The 22848-nt window shown below is 37.2% G+C and overlaps 1 protein-coding gene across 1 annotated transcript in view; it reads right to left on the reverse strand.

The window, feature by feature from the left end:
* Positions 1-3468: 3468 nt before the first annotated feature.
* Positions 3469-22848, reverse strand: part of TMEM30A (transmembrane protein 30A) — a 45264-nt gene continuing 25884 nt past the window's right edge. Inside the window, 5 exon segments of the mRNA XM_060114951.1 lie at positions 3469-6850; positions 15024-15230; positions 15905-16051; positions 17125-17212; positions 21763-21870. Coding sequence (XP_059970934.1) covers positions 6657-6850; positions 15024-15230; positions 15905-16051; positions 17125-17212; positions 21763-21870 — 744 coding nt within the window. The 3' untranslated portion in view covers positions 3469-6656.

The raw sequence follows: 22848 nt of genomic DNA on the forward strand, positions 1-22848 counted from the left end.
GAACGCAGGCCTCTCACTGTTGTGGCCTCTCCCGTGGCGGAGCACAGGCTCCGGACGCGCAGGCTCAGCGGCCATGGCTCACGGGCCCAGCCACTCAGCGGCGCGTGGGATCTTCCCGGACCGGGGTATGAACCCGTGTCCCCTGCATCGGCAGGCGGACTCTCAACCACTGAGCCACCAGGGAAGCCCAAGACAGATTTTTAACGATGAATTTAAATTTTCTCCTGAAGGTGTTTTATGGCCATTTAAAAGTTTACATGGCAAATGGTCAAGAATCAGAACTCTATTTCAGTATCATTCTGGTAGTAGTGAAACGCTGGATTGGATATGAGTTACCAGGACAGAGAGTCCATTAGAAGGTACTTATAGTAATCCAAGGAAAAAAGAAAACCTGAAGTAAGTCAACAGCAAAAGAGATATAGCTAAAGGGATGTAGATAAGGGGATGGGTTAGAGAGCCAACAATGAGGAAGAACCTTCAAAAATCAACACAAGGTATTGGATTGGGAAGTTGGGGAGGAGAGCAGATTTCTGGCTTAACTCGTAAGATGGTTGGTCATACCCACCATTCACTCCATCGAGGAATGTAAGAGAAACACCAGGCTAGGATGGGATGAGTTCAGTGGATTTGACAGGAGTAGTAGTTGTTCACTGAGTGCCATTTTTCTATACTTTGTGCTAAATGCGTTGCATCTATCACTTCCCTTATTCCTCAAATCAAAATCTGTCAAGTGGGTATTAAAATCCCCATTTTACAGACAAGGAAATGGTAAAGTGAATGATTTAGGAGATTAAATAATCTGAAGATAGTTTATGTATTTAAGAGCCAGGTCAGCCTGATTCTAAAAACCGTATTCTGAATCTTTCAGACACAGATTGATAGTGAAGAGACTACAGTGCAATAGTGGGATGAAAGCCTGGCTGAAGCTGAAGACAGTAATAAAATATAAACTGCTCTTTTACAAGCTTTGTCGTGAAAAAAGGAATGACAACATAGCCCAGGGATTATTTTAGACCACTGATTCAATTGCAATTTGACATATAATTGTAAATCTATTTCTTTCTGCATTTCTTGTCCTTGAAATAAAGGGGCATATAAGTCTTGACAGTGAAAGTGATGTATGGTGAGTTCAATCTTCTTCCACAACACCCTGCATAGAAAAGCTTGTGACATACAGACAAGCTCCCATTAATGTCACTTAAAGTACATAGTTTTTAAAAATGTACTAAGATCACCAAAAGGTACTTCAAGGTGGCTCCGGTTTAAGAGCAGATTGGCCCCAAGAGTTTGTCTGTCCTCCCCGTCACTCCAGTAAAATGAAAGAAAAGGAACTGAAAGGGTATGAGGTTTTCTTCATTTTATTTTTTTTTATACAGCAGTTTCTTATCAGTTATCTATTTTATACATATTAGTGTATACATGTCAATCCCAATCTCCCAATTCATCCCACCACCACCACCCCGCCACTTTCCCCCCTTGGTGTCCATATGTTTGTTCGTATGAAGTGTTTTTAGATACATCACCTTAAATGAATCTCAAAGGTATTACGCTGAGTAAAAGAAGTCAGTTTCAAAAGGTCACATATGACATGATTCCATTTATGACATTCCAGAAGACAAAACTATGGGGATGGAAAAGAGATCAGTGGTTGCCTGGGCTTATGGGTGGAGGGAAGGGTGACTATAAAGGTGTATAGTAAAAGGGAGGTTGGGAGGTTTTGGTACTGCTCTGTATTCTAAAATGGTCACACAAACCTATGCGTGTGTTAAAATTCGCAGAACTGTACACTACAAGTACAAAAAGTAAAGTTTACTGTATGACAGTCTAAAAAACATTTTTGAAAAGACAGCCCAAAAGGATGGCGACCAAAGAGGAGACAGAAACAGAAAATCAATGTCAACAGATTTCTGGAAAACAGAAAGCAGATGGGATATAACTGAGCAGGACCAAGGAAGCCACAATCTAAAGGGACTGCAAGAGGGATGGATACCGGTGAGAAGCATGTTGATTGGCTCTAAAACCCCTGAGAAGCTCAGACTTGAAAGTAGAATTTATAGCAAAGAGTGGAATCAAGGGACAGGCCTGAAAATGAGTAGTTGAAAATTATATACAACAGAATGGTCAGCTCCCTGCAATCTCTGCCCTACCCCTCTCGGCCAAATACAATCTCTCACCTCGGTCACTGTCTCCCACAGGCAGAAGACAAGAACATTTTTATCTGGAAAAAGTAATGGGAGACAACTAGGTGGAAGGCATACGCAAAGGGACAGGTATAGCGGAAATATGTGAAGTGGAAAACAGAAGCTGAGGTGGAAGACAAGGCAGAAGCAGGGAGTTCAAAGCAGTAAGAGACAGAGCCTCTTTCAACCCCTCCCTTTTGCAGAAGACTAGAGAATTCTTCCCCAGAGAAACTGAAAGCCCTGCAGAAGAGGCCTCCGGCCAAATGACTGGCTCCCTGACAGTCATTCCCTGATGCAGTGCTTCCCAAAATTCAGTCTACCTACAGTTGCTGACCTGCCAACTATTTATTACTTGTCTAAGCATTTTATCTCAAACAGGAACAAATAATGCACTCAGTGGCATTTTTGAGTAGCACTGTGCTACTGAGGCCATCACTTGTCAAGCACTGCCCGTGAACAAAGAGCTTTCAATGAGTTTTGGGGGTCCATTTATACATGATAGATAGCTGAGATTAGCCAGAAATACAAGGAAAGTCACCTACACGAAAAACTGAAAATAGCTCCAGTAAACAAGAGTGAACTAGGAAACAGCAGATCCAACACAGGAGGGTGACAAAAAGAGGGAATGTGAGGGAATGGCTGAGTAGCTGTCTGAAAAAAACACCAGTACAGATTGGCAGAGAAGGACAAATGCAGAATAGACCTTTCTAGCAAAAACAGGGAATCAGGTTATCAGGTATTTGGGGACAAAAAACCTTCAAAAGACTAGCGATAAGAACAGGGTGGACCTGATAGAAAAGTTGGAAAAACTTTAAGATAGGCTTCCAGAAAGTTATGTTGATGTTAAAAGTGGGGTGATTATTAATTCCAGGAAAAATAAAGCGTACAAAGCATAATCTTGGTACTCTGCTTTGCTCTAAAGTATACAGTATTTTTAAAGTCATAATTAAACAACTGCTAATGTGTTTATTAAATATTATAACTATATAATGGGAGAAGGGGAGGTATGTGTGTTAGCTACATCATCAGGTAACATTATCAAGAAGACAATAATGTCTAAAACTGTTAAATCAAGCAATAGTAGAACAGGCATATAATTTAGATACACTAAGATAAATACCAAAAGTAACAACTTTTGAAGGCAAAGTAATTGTCTCTAGAAGGTAGAAAGTTGGGACAGGTACTGCTGTTTTTCATCATAAGGCCTTTAGATTTTTTTGAACTGTGTACACATGTTACTTTGACAAATTTTACGTATATAAAAGAAAATAAGGTCACCATGGTGTGATTTGATTTTAGACATGGTATTTATTTTTAAATGATATTTATTTTGAAATTTCAAATGACATTAGGGGAAATATGATTTTTACGTTTATTGAATGGGGCATGGGCTAAAAAGGGGCTCTAAAACACTTTAGTAGATTATCCAAAGACTACAACAAACATTGATGCACCAAATTCTTCTTGAAGCAGCACTTCCCTACTCCCTCCACCCTCCCCTCAAACTAACCATGTTCACAAAGAAGAGAACTTTGAAGCTTAACCAACAAAGGATCGTACAATACTTCTAAGGCAGTGTTTCCATAGAGACAGGGGCGAGCGGGCTGAACAGCAGTCATTACGCCTACCACTCAGCTGCTCCTCTTTGCTAGTCTGGCGTTTCATTTCCTATGTCCCTGCCCACTTCATTATTTTCATCATCATTGTCTCTCTACCAGTTATTCATTTTCTATTTACCAGAAATTTCCCTTGATCTAATACCAAATTTAGCCTGTCTGCTTGTAACAGGTTATAATCTGACCACTTCTTGGTAAGAACAGATGTTTCTCAGTAACATGCATAAATCCTGCAGTTAATGCTATCAGAGTGATTAACATATTCACATATGGCAATCAAATCTAGGCATGGAAATGTTAAAATCTGGACTCAATTTAGTGCTAAACATTAGCAACAACACCGGGGCACTGTTATTTTAGCAAGACACCTGAACATAGCAAAATTAATTTTGTTCATTTTTATTAATACAGAACATACTAACAGAAAGTTATCTTTCAGTATAATCAAGGTTACAAGTACTGTAACCAAGAAACAAATAATATTCACTTGACTCTCCTCTTCATTGAGTAAGTTTCTATTAGGTAGTACAGTTATTTTTACCAATTTACTTTTAAACTGCTTTCTGATTTCAAAGAAATTTCTTAGCTTTTACTTATTAAATAATATCTTCAGTTGGGAACTTCATATATCAAAATATTTCCTGCAAGTTAGTACATTCTTCAATGCCTCTACTTAACCTAGTTGTCTTAAAATGCAATATGATTCTCTGAAAGTTGAGTATGACATCAGTGTTTCCAAAAGATCAGCATAAAGCCCATAAGAAAGAAATGTTTTCCTTCCACCAGTCACAGAGGCCACATGAATGTTCCACATTCTTCATATTCAGCAACAGGAATCACTTACAGCTCAAATGGCAGGAGACAAGGGAGAACTTAGGCCATCAATGTACTTGTAAAATAGATAAAACTCCCAATATATTTTAAGATTCCGTCTTCACCACAGATGAGAAAGTGTTGGAAGAGCTCTTCAGCTTTTCTGTAGCAGCACCTCTGGTCCCCCAGTTAGAAAAAGAGACGGAGGACAGCAGTCCTTCTTAACCAGCACAAACTCAATCTGCAAAGACTGGGAGAAGCCCTCTCCCCCAATGATATACCCCAGAAAATAAACTGCCATGTGCAAGAGGGTCAGTTATCAGAATAAATAACCATATTCTGAAGGACTGATAAAACAAAGAATAGTTTTACACGATGAATACCCTATGCACTCAGAAATTTCAGGACAATTATACATTAAGTACTTCATGCAAGTAATATTCTATCTGTTGAAAGTCATTATGAACTACAAGTTCTTTTAACTGAATTTCATATTATACAAAACTTAAGAAGTGTGGCACATTTCTACTATTAACCATTACATTATTTTTTGTTTCTTTTTTAAAAAACATATATTAATCAAAATTGATACATTACCCAGAACTTTTGATTTAAAATATAAACAAAGGAAACCATTACAAACTCTGAATTCAAACAGGCATTATTCTATACAAACATATGAGTTATTTTAGTTAAAAAAAAATAGCCATTTCAATGCAATTAAGCCACCTCTGATTAAGACATACATTTCATGCATGTGAAAAAATAAGTTTACATTCAAGAATAAGTTCCATAGCAAATGAATTACAGCATTTATTCAATAAGGAATATTAAAAATAATTCCAGTTAATAGAAAATAAAATAACTTCAAGCACATATAATTTATCATGTACATACTCCAAAATCTCCAGAACTTAATTAGGAAATTTAAAGAACTTCTTTTTAAAGTACATCTTAGAAAAACCAACCAAAACAATCGGTGGCTTAACTAAAGAGAATGTGCATACATATTCATCCTTGACCTATATGTAAAAATTGAATGAAATATAGAGGAAATGAAGGTTATTGTTCTCCAAAATTTCTGCAAGATAATATTAGTACTTAAGTCAAAACACTTACCTGCAAAATAAAAACAGCTTGAGGTATTTCCAATGCTGAAGCAAATTTCTTAATGTTAAATACCACAATGAAAACAGTCTCCTTTGAACATTTACATCTGGTTGACAGTTGAGGCAGAAGATAATGGTCGGCCAAGAAGCTTTCCCATCTCACCTATATTCTTTCATCCGTTATGAAGTGCAAGCTTCAAGGGAAATGGTCACATGTAAAAACATCAAGTGAGATGGGTTTCCTGACTGCAACATCTTAACCAAATGGAAAGAGGAATTTTAAATCTTCCTACTGGAGACCTACCATGAGCATTAATTCCTATTCTAGACAGGTAAATAGGTCCTTTGAAATCAAATCTAAGCTTAACAAAGAACTGTACTGGATAAACTGAATACATGAACCACCTCAACAAAGATGGTACTTTAAGCCTTTACACATGACCTGTGAAAAGGATGAAGTGTTTTATTTATATTTGGTCTTTCTTCATCTTTTTTGTAACTATGAATCCTGAAGGGTTAGCAAGTCATTATACTCACACATCTTGTAATCCCTTTCTTCACACAATAGGCACACATATACAGTATCATATGTCAATATAATATTATCAACACAGCATAAACATTTAAGCAGCAGACGCATTTCACATGAAAGAGGCTCCATGCATCATACGGCCTGTCCCAACAAAAAGGAAACATCAGAATGCCATTTCAGCAGTTACAGTGTTGACATGATCAATATAGCGAATTTGTTTCATACCCGTCATATATTTTCATAAGTCATCCATAAGGAAGAAGCAAAGGACAAAGACAGCTTTAAAAAAAAAAGTTATGTGCCAACTTCAAAAATGACATACTAACCACACATCAGCATTTGAAAGCTAGGTTGAATAGGACTGGCCTTGATGCACATGCAGTAAATTTGTTTTCAAAATATAAAATTAAATGGTAATGTCAGCAGTATTACTACTGTTTCTATATTTATGATTAATTACTAGCAGTACAACTCCCAGAAGGAAGGAGATGGATCCAATAGCGATGTAAGCAATCCCCAAAAATGGATTTTTTCCTCCCATCCATGAAATAGTGCTCAAGATCATCCGTTTTCGTCCATCAAATGAATGTACAGGGTAATCTGAAGAGTGTATAGGAAGACTTTTCCGTGTCTAGTTACTTGATTTTTAAAATACAACTTTAAAAGTTGGCATTTAACTGCTGTAATTCATTGGTATAATTCTACAATACACAGGCACCTTACTCATATGTTCTGAATCACAAAATAATTATATAATTATTATCCGAAAGGATTGATTTCACAAATTAAATATTAGTAGTAAAAGCCAATATAGAGACAAGATGAAAAGGCAGAGGGCTATGTACCAGATGAAGGAACAAGATAAAACCCCAGAAAAACAACTAAATGAAGTGGAGATAGGCAACCTTCCAAAAAAAAATTCAGAATAATGATAGTGAAGGTGATCCAGGACCTCGGAAAAAGAATGGAGGCAAAGATTGAGAAGATTCAAGAAATGTTTAACAAAGATCTAGAAGAATTAAAGAACAAACAAACAGAGATGAACAATACAAAAATTGAAATGAAAACTACACTAGAAGGAATCAATAGGAGAATAACTGAGGCAGAAGAACGGATAAGTGACTTGGAAGACAGAATGGTGGAATTCACTGCTGTGGAACAGAATAAAGAAAAAAGAATGAAAAGAAATGAAGACAGCCTAAGAGACTTCTGGGACAACATTAAACACAACAACATTCACATTATAGGGGTCCCAGAAGGAGAAGAGAGAGAGAAAGGACCTGAGAAAATATTTGAAGAGATTATAGTCGAAAACTTCCCTAACATGGGAAAGGAAATAGCCACCCAAGTCCAGGAAGCGCAGAGAGTCCCATACAGGACAAACCCAAAGAGAAACACGCCGAGACACATAGTAATCAAATTGGCAAAAATTAAAGACAAAGAAAAATTATTGAAAGCAGCAAGGGAAAACAGACAAATAACATACAAGGGCACTCCCATAAGGTTAACAGCTGATTTCTCAGCAGAAACTCTACAAGCCAGAAGGGAGTGGCATGATATACTTAAAGTGGTGAAAGGGAAGAATCTACAACCAAGATTACTCTACCCAGCAAGGATCTCATTCAGATTCGAAGGAGAAATCAAAAGCTTTACAGACAAGCAAAAGCTAAGAGAATTCAGCACCACCAAACCACTCTATAACAAATGCTAAAGGAACTTCTCTAAGTGGGAAACACAAGAGAAGAAAAGGACCTACAGGGCTTCCCTGGTGGCGCAGTGGTTGAGAATCTGCCTGCTAATGCAGGGGACACGGGTTCGAGCCCTGGTCTGGGAGGATCCCACATGCCACGGAGCAACTGGGCCCGTGAGCCACAACTACTGAGCCTGCGCGTCTGGAGCCTGTGCTCCGCAACAAGAGAGGCCACGATGGTGAGAGGCCCGCGCACCGCGATGAAAGGTGGCCCCCGCTTGCCACAACTAGAGAAAGCCCTCGCACAGAAACGAAGACTCAACACAGCAAAAATAAATAAATAAAATTAATAAAACTCAAGAGATGTGTTAAAAAAAAAAAAAAAAGAAAAGGACCCACAAAATCAAGCCCAAAACAATTAAGAAAATGGCAATAGGAACATACGTATCAATAACTACCTTAACGTGAATGGAGTAAATGCTCCAACCAAAAGACACAGGCTTGCTGAATGCATACAAAAACAAGACCCATATATATTTTGTCTACAAGAGGCCCAATTCAGACCTAGGGACACATACAGACTGAAGGTGATGGGATGGAAAAAGATATTCCATGCAAATGGAAATCAAAAGAAAGCTGGAGTAGCAATACTCATATCACATAAAATAGACTTTAAAACAAAGAATGTTACAAGAGACAAGGAAGGATACTACATAATGATCAAGGGATGAATCCAAGAAGAAGATATAACAATTATAAATATATATGCACCCAACATAGGAGCACCTCAATACATACGGCAACTGCTAACAGCTATAAAAGAGGAAATCGACAGTAACACAATAATAGTGGGGGACTTTAACACCACAGTTACACCAATGGACAGATCATCCAAAATGAAAATAAATAAGGAAACAGAAGCTTTAAATGACACAATAGACCAGATAGATTTAATTTATATTTATAGGACATTCTATCCAAAAACAGCAGATTACACTTTCTTCTCAAGTGCACATGGAACATTCTCCAGGATAGATCACATCTTGGGTCACCAATCCAGCCTCAGTAAATTTAAGAAAATTGAAATCGTATCAAGCATCTTTTCTGACCACAATGCTATAAGATTAGAAATCAATTACAGGGAAAAAAACGTAAAAAATACAAACACATGAAGGCTAAACAATACGTTACTATATAACCAAGAGATCACTGAAGAAATCAAAGAGGAAATCAAAAAATACCTAGAGACAAATGACAATGAAAACACGACTATCCAAAACCTATGGGATGCAGTAAAGGAGTTCTAAGAGGGAAGTTTATAGCTATACAAGCCTACCTCAAGGAACAAGAAAAATCTCAAATAAACAATCTAACCTTACACCTAAAAGAACTAGAGAAAGAAGAACAAACAAAACCCAAAGTTAGCAGATGCAAAGAAATCATAAAGATCAGAGCAGAAATAAATGAAATAAAAACAAAGAAAACAATAGCAAAGATCAATAAAACTAAAAGCTGGTTCTTTGAGAAGATAAACAAAATTGATAAACCATTAGCCAGACTCATCAAGAAAAAGAGGGAGAGGACTCAAATCAATAAAATTAGACATGAAAAAGAAGTTACAACAGACACCGCAGAAATACAAAGCATCCTAAGAGACTACTACAAGCAACTCTATGCCAATAAAATGGACAACCTGGAAGAAATGGACAAATTCTTAGAAATGGATAACCTTCCAAGACTGAACCAGGAAGAAACAGAAAATATGAACAGACCAATCACAAGTAATGAAATTGAAACTGTGATTAAAAACCTTCCAAGAGGGCTTCCCTGGTGGCGCAGTGGGCTTCCCTGGTGGCGCAGTGGTTGAGAGTCCGCCTGCCGATGCAGGGGACACGGGTTCATGCCCCGGTCTGGGAAGATCCCACATGCTGCGGAGTGGCTAGGCCCGTGAGCCATGGCCACTGAGCCTGCGCGCCCAGAGCCTGTGCTCCACAACAGGAGAGGCCACAACAGTGAGAGGCCTGCGTACCGCAAAAAAAAAAAAAAAAAAAAAAAAAAACTTCCAAGAAACAAAAGCCCAGGACCAGATGGCTTCACAGGTGAATTCTATCAAACATTTAGAGAAGAGAGAACACTCATCCTTCTCAAACTCTTCCAAAAAATTGCAGAGGAAGGAAAACTCCCAAACTCATTCTATAAGGCCACCATCACCCTGATACCAAAACCAGACAAAAATACTACAAAAAAAGAAAATTACAGACCAATATCACTGATGAATATAGATGCAAAAATCCTCAACAAAATACTAGCAAACAGAATCCAGCAACACATTAAAAGGATCATACACCATGATCAAGTGGGATGTATCCCAGGGATGCAAGGATTCTTCAATATATGCAAATCAATCAATGTGATACAGCATATTAACAAACTGAAGAATAAAAACTATATGATCATCTCAGTAGTTGCAGAAAAAGCTTCTGACAAAATTCAACACCAATTTATGATAAAAACTCTCCAGAAAGTGGGCATAGAGGGAACCTACTTCAACATAATAAAGGCCATATATGACAAACCCACAGCAAACATCATTCTCAATGGTGAAAAACTGAAAGCATTTCCTCTAAGATCAGGAACAAGACAAGGATGTCCACTCTCACCACTATCATTCAACATAGTTTTGGAAGTCCTAGCCATGGCATCTGGGATGAAAAAGAAATAAAAGGAATACAAATTGGAAAAGAAGTAAAATTGTCACTGTTTGCAGATGATATGACACTATACATAGAGAATCCTAAAGATGCCACCAGAAACTACTAGAGTTAATCAATGAATTTGGTAAAGTTGCAGGACACAAAATTAATGCACAGAAATCTCTTGCATTCCTATACATTAATGATAAAAAAATCTGAAAGAGAAATTAAGGAAACACTCCCATTTACCGTTGCAACAAAAGGAATAAAATACCTAGGAATAAGCCTACCTAGGGAGACAAAAGACCTGTATGCAGAAAACTATAAGACACCGATGAAAGAAATTAAAGATGATACCAACATATGGAGAGATATACCATGTTCTTGTATTGGAAGAATCAATATTGTGAAAATGACTACCCAAAGCAATCTACAGATTCAATGAAATCCCTATCAAATTACCAATGGCATTTTTTACAAAACTAGAACAAAAAATCTTAAAATTTGTAATGGAGACACAAAAGACCCCAAATAGCCAAAGCAGTCTTGAGGGAAAAAAACGAAGCTGGGGCTTCCCTGGTGGCGCAGTGGTTGAGAGTCCGCCTGCCGATGCAGGGAACACGGGTTCATGCCCCGGTCCGGGAAGATCCCACATGCCGCGGAGCGGCTGGGCCCGTGAGCCATGGCTGCTGAGCCTGCGCGTCCAGAGCCTGTGCTCCGCGGCGGGAGAGGCCACAGCAGTGAGAGGCCCGCGTAACGCAAAAAAAAAAACCAACAACAACAAAAACGAAGCTGGAGGAATCAGACTCCCTGACTTCAGACTATACAAAGGTACAGTCATCAAGACAATATGGTACTGGCACAAAAACAGAAATATAGATCAATGGAACAGGATAGACAGCCCAGAGATAAACCCACACACCTATGGTCAACTAATCTATGACAAAGGAGGCAAGGATATACAATGGAGAAAAGATGGTCTCTTCAATAAGTGGTGCTGGGAAAACTGGACAGCTACATGTAAAAGAATGAAATTAGAACACTCCCTAACACCATACACAAAAATAAACTCAAAATGGATTAGAGACCTAAATGTAAGACCGGGCACTATAAAACTCTTAGAGGAAAACATAGGAAGAACACTCTTTAACATAAATCACAGCAAGATCTTTTTTGACCCACCTCCTAGAGAAATGGAAATAAAAACAAAAATAAACAAATGGGACCTAATGAAACTTAAAAGCTTTTGCACGGCAAAGGAAACCATAAACAAGACGAAAAGACAACCCTCAGAATGGCAGAAAATATTTGCAAATGAATCATCGGACAAAGGATTAATCTCCAAACTATATAAACAGCTCAGGCAGCTCAATATTAAAAAACAAACAACCCAATCCAAAAATGGGCAGAAGAACTAAATAGACATTTCTCCAAAGAAGACATACAGATGGCCAAGAAGCACATGAAAAGCTGCTCAACATCACTAATTATTAGAGAAACGCAAATCAAAACTACAATGAGGTATCAGGTCACACCAGTTAGAATGGCCATCATCAGAAAATCTACAAACAACCAATGCTGGAGAGGGTGTGGAGAAAAGGGAACCCTCTTGAACTGTTGGTGGGAATGTAAATTGATACAGCCACTATGGAGAACAGTATGGAGGTTCCTTAAAGAGCTAAAAATAGAATTACCATATGACCCAGCAGTCCCACTACTGGGCATATACCCTGAGAAAACCATAATTCAAAAAGACACATGCACCTCAATGTTCACTGCAGCACTATTTACAATAGCCAGGTCATGGAAGCAACCTAAATGCCCATCGACAGATGAATGGATAAAGAAGATGTGGTACATATATACCATGGAATATTACTCAGCCATGAAAAGGAACGAAATTGGGTCATTTGTAGTGACGTGGATGGATCTAGAGACTATCATACAGAGTGAAGTAAGTCAGAAAGAAAAAAACAAATATTGTATATTAACGTATATATGTGGAACCTAGAAAATGGTACAGATGAACTGGTTTGCAGAGCAGAAATAGAGACACAGATGCAGAGAACAAACGTATGGACACCAAGGGGGAAAAGCGGCAGGGGGTGGGGGTGGTGTGATGTATTGGGAGATTGGGATTGTCATGTATACACTGATGTGTATAAAATGGATGACTAATAAGAAAATAAATAAATAAATAGGAAAAATAAAAAAATAAAAGCCAATATAGTTTACAAGCAAAAACAACTAAAGTTAAGGGTTATATAATTTCTCATTTCTTAGATATTTCTGTTCTCATTACACAGGAGGGGTAAAAGGTCTGTAATGTGAAAATATATTTCAGATAAATAGCAATGAAACCCATAGAGGAAAAAGAGCTTGACAGACCAGGAGAAAAAGGAAGAATGAAGAGATTAGGGGTCTCTATGAGCTCAAAGAGCACATGTAGCAAGAGTGTAGTTGTAAGAGTATGGGAGGACTCAGCACAAGGTCGAAAAGCATGACAATGAAGTTTTACATTGCTGATTTGGAGCAATGGTGAAACTCATGGTGTGACACAGGATTGATGACTAAAACAGAGTGGAATTGAAGGGTGGATCCTTAAACAAATTTGAGAACTGGGACACCAACATGTTGTATGAGCTACCTACATAGACCAGTGCTAGGGTTTTGGCAAGAGTTAGGGAAGAGAAGAAGACAGAACTAAGTCCCTATGCAAAAGGTTTACAACTTTTTCAAAAGCATCTTTTGAATCAAGTGTTAGTGCCCATCTGTTTCTCCAGCTTCCGGAGCTCCCCAGCCCGGCTGTGCTTCCAGTGGCAGGCTCAGCTCTACTAGTTCTTAAATCAATCCCAACCTGAGCCAGGAATGACTGTAAGAGCTCTAACTGACCCAACACTCTATGGGATGTGGTATCACATCACCCATGCTAGTCTCTATATCGCAACCCTAAAAAGTGGGCTTCTGCCTTGATCCTAATACCTAGTTCCCACCTTATACCCGACTTTGATCATTAACCCTTAATGTTCTGCAGGTCAAATTCCTGTCTTATTGATTTTCAAATAGTCTGCATTCCTCCTAAAAGTTCTCTTGGTGCAAATTATCTGTCAACAAAGAATCCCTGAGTGCTCCAAAGACTTCCCTTTATTGTGCTATAGGCTACAGGTTGCCCTCTACTTTGGCCATAGCCTTAAGATAATGTTCTTTCTACCAGCACCTAAACTGGGTCTGTCTGTCTAAAATTTCTGCTGTGTAGGCCTAGTTTCAAGCACTTGGTCACTTTCAGTCTGTCACTATCAGGTCATGTTCAGTTGTCTACTGAGGTGCAAAATCAAAAGACTAAGCCTACAAATAGGTTTTTATTTTGAAATTAGGTCTATTAACTTAACCGTTTATTAATCCATTATAAAGCTAAAACTATATACTTATAATTTGGGTTATGAAAAATCAAAAATGTAAGATCATCAGCACACATGCTAATATTTGAAATTTTTTCATTCATTATATATACAAGCAGTGGGTTGGAAATGAAAAGATATAAGGATTTTGTTGAGCATAAAAGTTAGTGCCCAATATTTCTGGCTTAGGAAAGACTTTGCATCCAGGCCAATATGGACTGGTCTGACTATTTGAGTGAACCAGCTAGGGATGCAGCCTACAGTGATGGTTGATGGTAAAGTCAACACAGCTTGATTATGAACCCTGAATCTTCTATCACCTGTGTAATCTCAGTTAAGTTACTTAAATGCTCTGTGTTCCTATATTCTTGTCTATAACATGGAGATGATACCTGCCTCACAATGCTTGAAATAAATAAAATAATACATGGAAAGTACTTAGTATAACATTGACATATAGTCAGGGTGAAATTAATGATATTTATCAGCACTGAAAAGTATGCCTAAATTATTAAGGTGGAACAATACAGCTAATGATAAAAATGTTTTGATACTGTAAACAAAGCAATAATTATAAATAATTATGTTGATATGAACTAACAAATTTGCTGATTTTTATTATCTAAAAAAATATAGATTAAAACAGCCCAGTACCACCAACACTTAGATTTACTAAGTGAGTACTAGCATTTGCATTAAAATGAATTACAATCTCTCTTGTAAAAATATCTAACTTATTAATAAATCTAGCATCTACATTTTAAATAATTTTACCAAATAAGATGCTTGAACTCTAGTACAAAGTATTTAAAAATTAAAGGCATTTTTGGAAGGAACAAGTTAAAAGAGACTTTCTCATACATACACACATACTCATAAAAATGCAGAGAGCAAAACTAAAACACAAAATAGCATGCCACATAACTGAGACAAGGTTGGACTACACTCCTTTCAAATTCTTTGCATCTGTGCACATGGCCAAAAAAGGATACTGTATGTGATATTCAAGTAGTATCGTCCAGCTGGTAATGTCGGATGTAAATCATTTTTCCTCTCTATAAGACGATACAGCTTACGAAAAGTAGGTAATGCTGCAGTACGCATCCAAACAATAAAATCCTCATTTACGAACCCACTATTATCTTCGTCAGGATCCAGCATGTATACTGGTTCAACCCAGTTTACTGGCTTTGTTGTGCCTTAAAAAGGAGAGATCGGTGTGGGGTGGGGAGACAAGGCATTCAATTCTATTGAGAGTTTCACTGAAAATTCACACTCTAATAAAACAAAGATACACAATATGAATATTTTCCTTATGTTCAAAAGTAGAAATATATTCCTATTCTAAGGAAGTCTTAAAATCGACAGAGAAACCAATTCTTCACATAAAAACTTAACAAATAATTACAAAGATTTGATTGATATCTCAATTAAGAGAATACTAAAAGTAGGCTATTGTGTATATTCCAAAAAGCAAATGACTTAATACAAAGATATAATGGTAAGAAACATTACATTGTGAAATCAAGCAGGCATAGAAACAAAAAGAAATTTGGACTTATAACTATTAATAATTAAAATAAATAAACAAATAAATACTTGTTTAAAATAAACTTTGTCACAATTTTAAAAGATTATGGCTGAAACGCTTACAAGGAAATACCAGAGAAATTCAAGATTAAAAGTATACTACGTTTCCTTTAGAATTTCAGTACATTAGAAGATACTACATATTTTACCTAACTTGACAACAAGTTAAGAAAAGTTGTTTTTTAAAAAGCATAAACTTTTTTAAGATTCTAAAGACAGAAAATTTTAGGTACTTCATTAAAACGCCTAGCTTATGTTTTAAGGGATATTAGTAATATTTTACCTTTGAATCGTTCTTCTAGGGGAATGCCTGCTCCAGGGGGATTTCTGAATTTCACATTTTTATCTGTCCACCAAGCAATACCTCTCTTTTTCAAAGGAATAGGTGTAGGATCAGATTCGTTGCCAACCAGAAACAGATCTAGTGTATCTAAACACAAGAAAAGGAAGATACTGCTAAACATCTACTGAAAATCCATAGTACCAGCTTTATTCCACGAGAAATGAGGATCTGGTACTTGCCCCCCAAAGTGGTTGTAATGAAGCAGGCACATGATGAGCATTTGCTCTTGATTATTTACATGTGAATTAACTATGGTAACTTTATAATCCTAGATGAACTTGCCTTCCCTCAATAGTTCCAGGTCATTTTCCTACATGGCTAGCTGATATGTGATATGGTCAAATGTTTTAATATTAACCCCAATAAAACAATTTGCAAGGTAAATCTGCCTCTCTTTCTATTCTTTAAAAAAAAAAAAAAAGCACTGCTAAATAGCTTCTGGCTTATCAATTTCTCTCTCTGCACTGTCCAATCTGGTAATCACTAGCTATATGGCTACAGAGCCCCTGAAATTATGGCTGGTCCAAATGACTACGTTTTGTAAAGATATAATGTACATCAGACATCAAAGATTTAGTATAAAAATTAGTATATTAAATATCTCACTAATAACTTTTATATACTGAATATCACTTACCTGCTGAAATGACAATATGTGGGGCATATTGAGTTTAATAAAATATAATGAAAATTAATTTCACTTGTTTCTTTTTTATTGTTTTTAATGTGACTATCAGAAAGCTTAAAATTATACACGTCTCACATTTATGGTTCACATTACATTCATATCAGACAGTGCTGCTCTAAATGATCAACTGTAGCCCCTTTTTAATGGTATAAATATTCAAAGTTGTTGGTAAAGGTAGCCTGGCATTTATTTTATCATGTATGAAATAGTAAGTTAGCAGAATGTCCCTGCTTCTTTCTTCCCAGAGACAGAAATTCATTCTTAAAATATAAGAATTCACAAAAGAAAGTCATAAAGCATTATAATACCCCACTAAATAACTAATTCACATATTTATCTTAAAGCTGTTGAATTTCTCAATTTCATTAATGTTTCTGAAAGATTATACAGATATTCCTAACTACAGTATAATATATATATATATATATATATATATATATATATATAATCTTTGTTCATCTCTGTCTCATACCATTAAACATGCTGTTGGCAATAGCTCCACAAGGGGCAATTGGTTTGTCTTCATTTCTTCGATAAGGCTCACACTCCTTACTGGGATTCTGATATTTAGAAGGAAAGAAGAAAGAAGTTATTACCCAGGCCTTGGGGAGAACTATGAGTTAGTCCTAATTACTGATTAAAAATTCAATCCCTACATGTTTCTCACTCGCAATGCATATAAAATGCCTATATTATAAACAGACTATAAATAATACCACATTTAATTACTCAAAATATATTCCTTAACATTACTGCATTATAGACTTTCTTTGCACATACTGTCATATAGGTATATGTCAAATTGACTTTTTTTCTTTTTATAAATTTATTTATTTTATTTATTTTATTTTAGGCTGCGTTGGGTCTTTGTTGCTGTGCACGGGCTCTCTAGTTGCAGTCAGCGGGGGCTACTCTTCATTGCAGTGCACAGGCTTCTTACTGCAGTGGCTCCTCTTGTTGTGGAACACGGGCTCAGTAGTTGTGGCTCACAGGCTTAGTTGCTCCACGGCATGTGGGATCTTCCCAGAGTAGGGTGTGAACCCATGTCCCCTACGTTGGCAAGCGGATGCCCAACCAATGCACCACCAGGGAAGCCCCCAAACTGACATTTAAAAATTTTTTCATATCAACACAGAAATCATAACTACAAACTGTTTTCTACATAAGAAAAACTAAGAAGCCATCTATTGTCAATCCAGCTGTAACAGAATGAAAGGAATCTTAAACTGGAAGTAAGAAGACTGGAGCTTCAGGACTTCCCTGGTGGTGCAGTGGTTAAGACTCTGGGCTCCCAATGCAGGCAATCCGGGTTTGATCCCTGGTCAGGGAACTAGATCCCTCCTGCATGCCACAACTAAGAGCCCACATGCCACAACTAAAGATCCCGCACACCGCAACTAAAAATGATCCCACATATTGCAACTAAAAAAAACAAAGATCCCGCATGCTGCAACTAAGACCCAGCACAGCCAAATAAATAAATATTAAAAAGAAAAAAAAAAAAAGACCTGAGCTTCTAGTTCCAGCTATGTACTATGTGACTTTGCGCAAGTCCCTTGATTTATCTGCACTTCACTTATAAAATTAACATGTTCAAGTAGATAATTTCAAATTTTGTAATTTGGAAGGGAGGGAGGGAGGGAGGAAAAGTCTAATGCAGATTCCTAGAATATACCAATCTTCTCTAAATTGTGCACCCAGGTATAAAGAAAACAAAAATGTTGGCAAGGCAAACAGCACTTCACCTGTCCTCCAGATTTGGTTTTGCCTTAGTCCCTATTGAAGATCTCAAGGAAACGTGGAAGCTGTAGAATTAATCCAGAGATTCTACCAAGTCTGATATTAGGTATACATCTGAGTTGTTCTGCGACTCCAAGGCCACATTAAGCCATGTCTCACAACACATAAACAAACCAAGACAGTCTCAATTTGAAATTAACTAGAACCTAGTTAGGCCTCTTAGGGCTATTCCATTATAACCAACCTTGACTTGTATCTACATTCTGGCAGGGAATCTCATAAAGTCTCTTTAATATTTGACTTCTCAGCTTTTTGGTCCCTAAGACATCTACATTCAGAAAGTTAGTATTCTAAGACCATGAAGATAGACAATGTATAACTGGCTTATTACTATTTGAATGTTTTGATGAAAACTGATTTCAAAAAATAAGGTAAATAAACTCTCAATGGGCAAATATATTCTAACCACTAAACCATTTTGGAGGGGAGGGGGGCAAGGATAGCAACTTTATTTGGAAAACCAGCAGACAGAAAAGACGGTGGACTGGTGTCCCAAAGAACCATCTTCTAACTACTAAATTATTGAAGAAGTTTTTTAAAAAAAGGAAAATATTTACTACCTATGCATCAGGCAGTCAACTAAGCAATGCTAGGTACTTTGCAGTAACTGGTTTAGGAAAGCCATTTAATAAAGAGTACCTAACATGTACCACATACCATGTAAGGTGCTAGAAATGGAAAGATGAAAAAAAAGTCCCTGCTTTTCAGCAGCTCACAATGTAATCTAGGAAACAGACTCAAATACAACCAACTATAATATGAAATAAGAGCCATGATAAAGGTGTCTATATTCATTCCATATATATTTATTAAATGCCTTTCATGTGCTAGGTACTGGAGAGGCACTCGGTATATGGTGATTAAAGGAAGTCATGCTCCCTGCTCTCATGGGCTTGCAGTGTAGTTGGGAGGACAGAAGATAAGGGGAAGACTGTCTCTGGAGGTAGTATCATGAAAGTTAAGACCTAAAGAAAGTAGGAGACAGCCACGTGAAGAGCAGGCCGAAGAGAGCTTTAAGCAGAGAGAACAGTACACACCATTTGGAAGGAACTTGATACTTCTGAGAAGGTAAACAGGGAATGTAGTTAGAGTATGGCAATAAAGAAAATGACATATGATGAGACTGGAGAGTCATGCATAGCTCAGATCATCCTGAGTAAACAAACCACTGAAAGATTTTAAGCAGGGAAGTGGTATTTACTTTTTTTAAAAGATCACTCTAGCAGCTCTGTAGAAAATGGCCTGGAAAGGAAGAGCAAGAGTAGATGATATGGGGAGGCAGTTTGTTAAGTAAAGTGAGAAGTGACTTGGAACAGGGTATGAATGAAGTAAATATGTAAAGAAGTTATTTTGCATCCAAAGACCCTAAAGTAAACAGCAGGCCTGAGGTGAGAGGACCTCCAGGGAAAGAGTAAAAACCACATTCTAGACAAATGAAATGGAAATGCCCAAATGGGCAGATTACCTGCATCACCAGGCATGGTTAGGGAACAGCATATATGGCTCAGGGCAGCCAAGCCAAAGGTACATTAAGGATAGAATATAAAATCAATGAGGCAGAAGTGGTAGGCTGACATCAGATTGTGAAGGGCCTTATGTACAATGTTAAGTTACTTGAACTTCAATCTGTCTGTTCTTAACATCTTTAAAATTTTTGAAAGCCACCTGGTCTTAAAGTCATATATTTTGGTCTAGTCCAGGGATCGATAAATGACAGCCTGCAGGCCAAATCCAGCCCAGCACCTGTTTTTGTAAATAAAGTTTTATTGGAACACAGCTACCTATTCACTTAAGTATTCTCCATGGCTGCATTCATTCTATAATGGCAGAGGTGAGTAGCTGCAATAGACTATATAACCTGCAAAGCTGAAAATGTTTACTATTGGCCCTTTACAGAAAAAAATTCATCAATCCTTAGGTTTAGTCTAAAAGCTCTGCTTGAGGTTTGTTTGTTTTTTTTTTTGTTTTGTTTTTTTTTTTTTTTTTTTGCTGTACGCGGGCCTCTCACTGCTGTGGCCTCTCCCGTTGCGGAACACAGGCTCCGGACACACAGGCTCCGCGGCCATGGCTCGCGGGCCCAGCCGCTCCGCGGCATGTGGGATCTTCCAGGATCGGGGCACGAACCCTAGTCCCCTGCATCGGCAGGCGGACTCTCAACCACTGCGCCACCAGGGAAGCCCTGCTTGAGGTTTGGAAGAAAAGAATCTCAGCTTCTTTTGCCCTCAGTGAAGAGAGTGTGTATCTATATAAAAGAACTGTAAATCAACCACCACTTCTAGGTCTTTCAACACACCCAGTCTATGATCCCAATCAACAAATTCTTGGTGTGTCTCATCAACTTGGTGTGTCTCACAGAACTTCACCTTCTCTGGACTTGAGTCCTTAAAGTTCGATCCCACATGGACTACAAGATATTGCAGACCTAACCAGGATCTTTAAATAGACTTATTATTTCTTAAGATCCCAAACATCAGGAAATAGCAATAAAACCAGGAAGGATAACCTAGAGTAACTTTACGTTTACCAGGACCATTCTGGTCCCAGTACGGTCCTAAATTGCATTCTAAGAGTGTCACTGTTTCTAAGGGATACTTGAATTGCTAAAGGTTTGCTGCATTGGCAGCAATAATATAAAATACTTGGGCACCAACCACTATTATGAGAAGCTGAACAACAGTCAGGAAACTAAGATCCTCTAGTCCACAGATTCCCAAACCAGGCTGAGCAACAGAAGGGGATCTTGTTAAAAATAGATATTTTAGAGCTCCACCCCTGTAGACACAGACATATGAGACTTAGGAGAATCCTGCAATCTGTATTTTCAAAAAGCTCCTCAGACAGTTTTGCAGTAACCCACACCCTTTGGACTTTACTACTCGGGCTCCCCACAAGGTAAAAAGCAAAGAACATACATGTTCAATTCTAAACCACAATCTCTGAAATTAAAAGTAGCTTATTTACATATTCCTACCCAGTGTAATAATAATGAGTAAACTCAAACAGAACAAATTATATTCCCAGAATGCTAGACTCATCAAAATTCCATTACAAACAGATTAACAAAGCAAAAATCCCAATGATACTACCAGAAACAAGCAAGTTGTAACGTGTCCTCTGGATGCAAGAAATCATTGATCTGTGCAAATTGCAGGAGAAAATATTTTAACTAAAAACCTTCACTAAACAAACTAAAAATGTCAAACAACACTTTAATTTCATCTATTATTAAATTTAACATTTCTAATTGAACAATTACCACATGTTCTTAGTTCTTAGACACCGTAGTTTCATGTTCCATCATTTTACTTACAAGTAAAGCACTAGGATCTCCATTTAGTTGACTATCATCTCGAGATTTCACATAACGACGATGGTTTTGATAGAAATTAGACAGTCCATAATACATAAACACATTGCCCTAGAGAAACAGAAAGGGAAAAAATGTTCATATAAAACTATTAAGTATGAAGTTGTTTCATGCATACATAAAAGCTATGTAACTTGCACTAGTTTAGAATTTGTGATAACTTAAAACAGTTACTGGGGTGAATTCTACCAGTACTTAGCAATCTAAAATGGTACAAATTGTAAATAAGGTTAAACAATCAAACCAAATCAAATAATGTTAAAGAATCAAATAAAATAAGGTCAAAAATCCAAAAGTCAACTTTGAAAATACTCTGAAAGACCTCAAAGACGTCTATTTACATTAAAACAAACAAACAAACAAAAAAGCTCTCAAGGAATCTATTAGCCTAGTCTGATCTACTTTCAGTTTTATTTATTTATTTTTTAAAAGATTTTTTTTTTGATGTGGACCATTTTTAAAGTCTTTACTGAATTTGTTACAATATTGCTTCTATTTTATGTTTTGGTTTTTTGGCCATGAGGCATGTAGGATCTTAGTTCCCCGACCAGGGATCAAACCTGCACCCCCTGCATTGAAAGGCAAAGCCTTAACCACTGGACCGCCAGGGAAGTCCCTACTTTCAATTTTAAATCTTCTCTAATTCAGATTGGTCTTCATCCAATTAGCATCAACTTTTCAAAGGAATAATGCTTTCAAGCTTTCATTTACTGCCCAAAATAAATTTTGAACTTGAATTGGGACATAGTAAATTTCTCAGTAGGATACTATATAGTATTAGTAATGAACAAATTAATAATTAGTAAAGTATCTAAGATAATGAGTCATTTTATAATAATCAAGAAAAGTACTTTAATGTATTCAGTGGAGTCAACTTGGAAATAACCTGGGAAATAAGGGTAACCTACATACATTGTAACTATTTAGAAGATGTTATGAAGTCAGCTTGAATGACTAAGATTTTTAGAGGTGGCAAAAACATCAGCTATTTTCTCCTTTCTGGTTGCTACCTCCATTTGTCTATAACCT

The sequence above is a fragment of the Mesoplodon densirostris genome, chromosome 12 (genome assembly GCF_025265405.1).
Source record: "Mesoplodon densirostris isolate mMesDen1 chromosome 12, mMesDen1 primary haplotype, whole genome shotgun sequence".
NCBI lineage: Eukaryota > Metazoa > Chordata > Mammalia > Artiodactyla > Ziphiidae > Mesoplodon > Mesoplodon densirostris.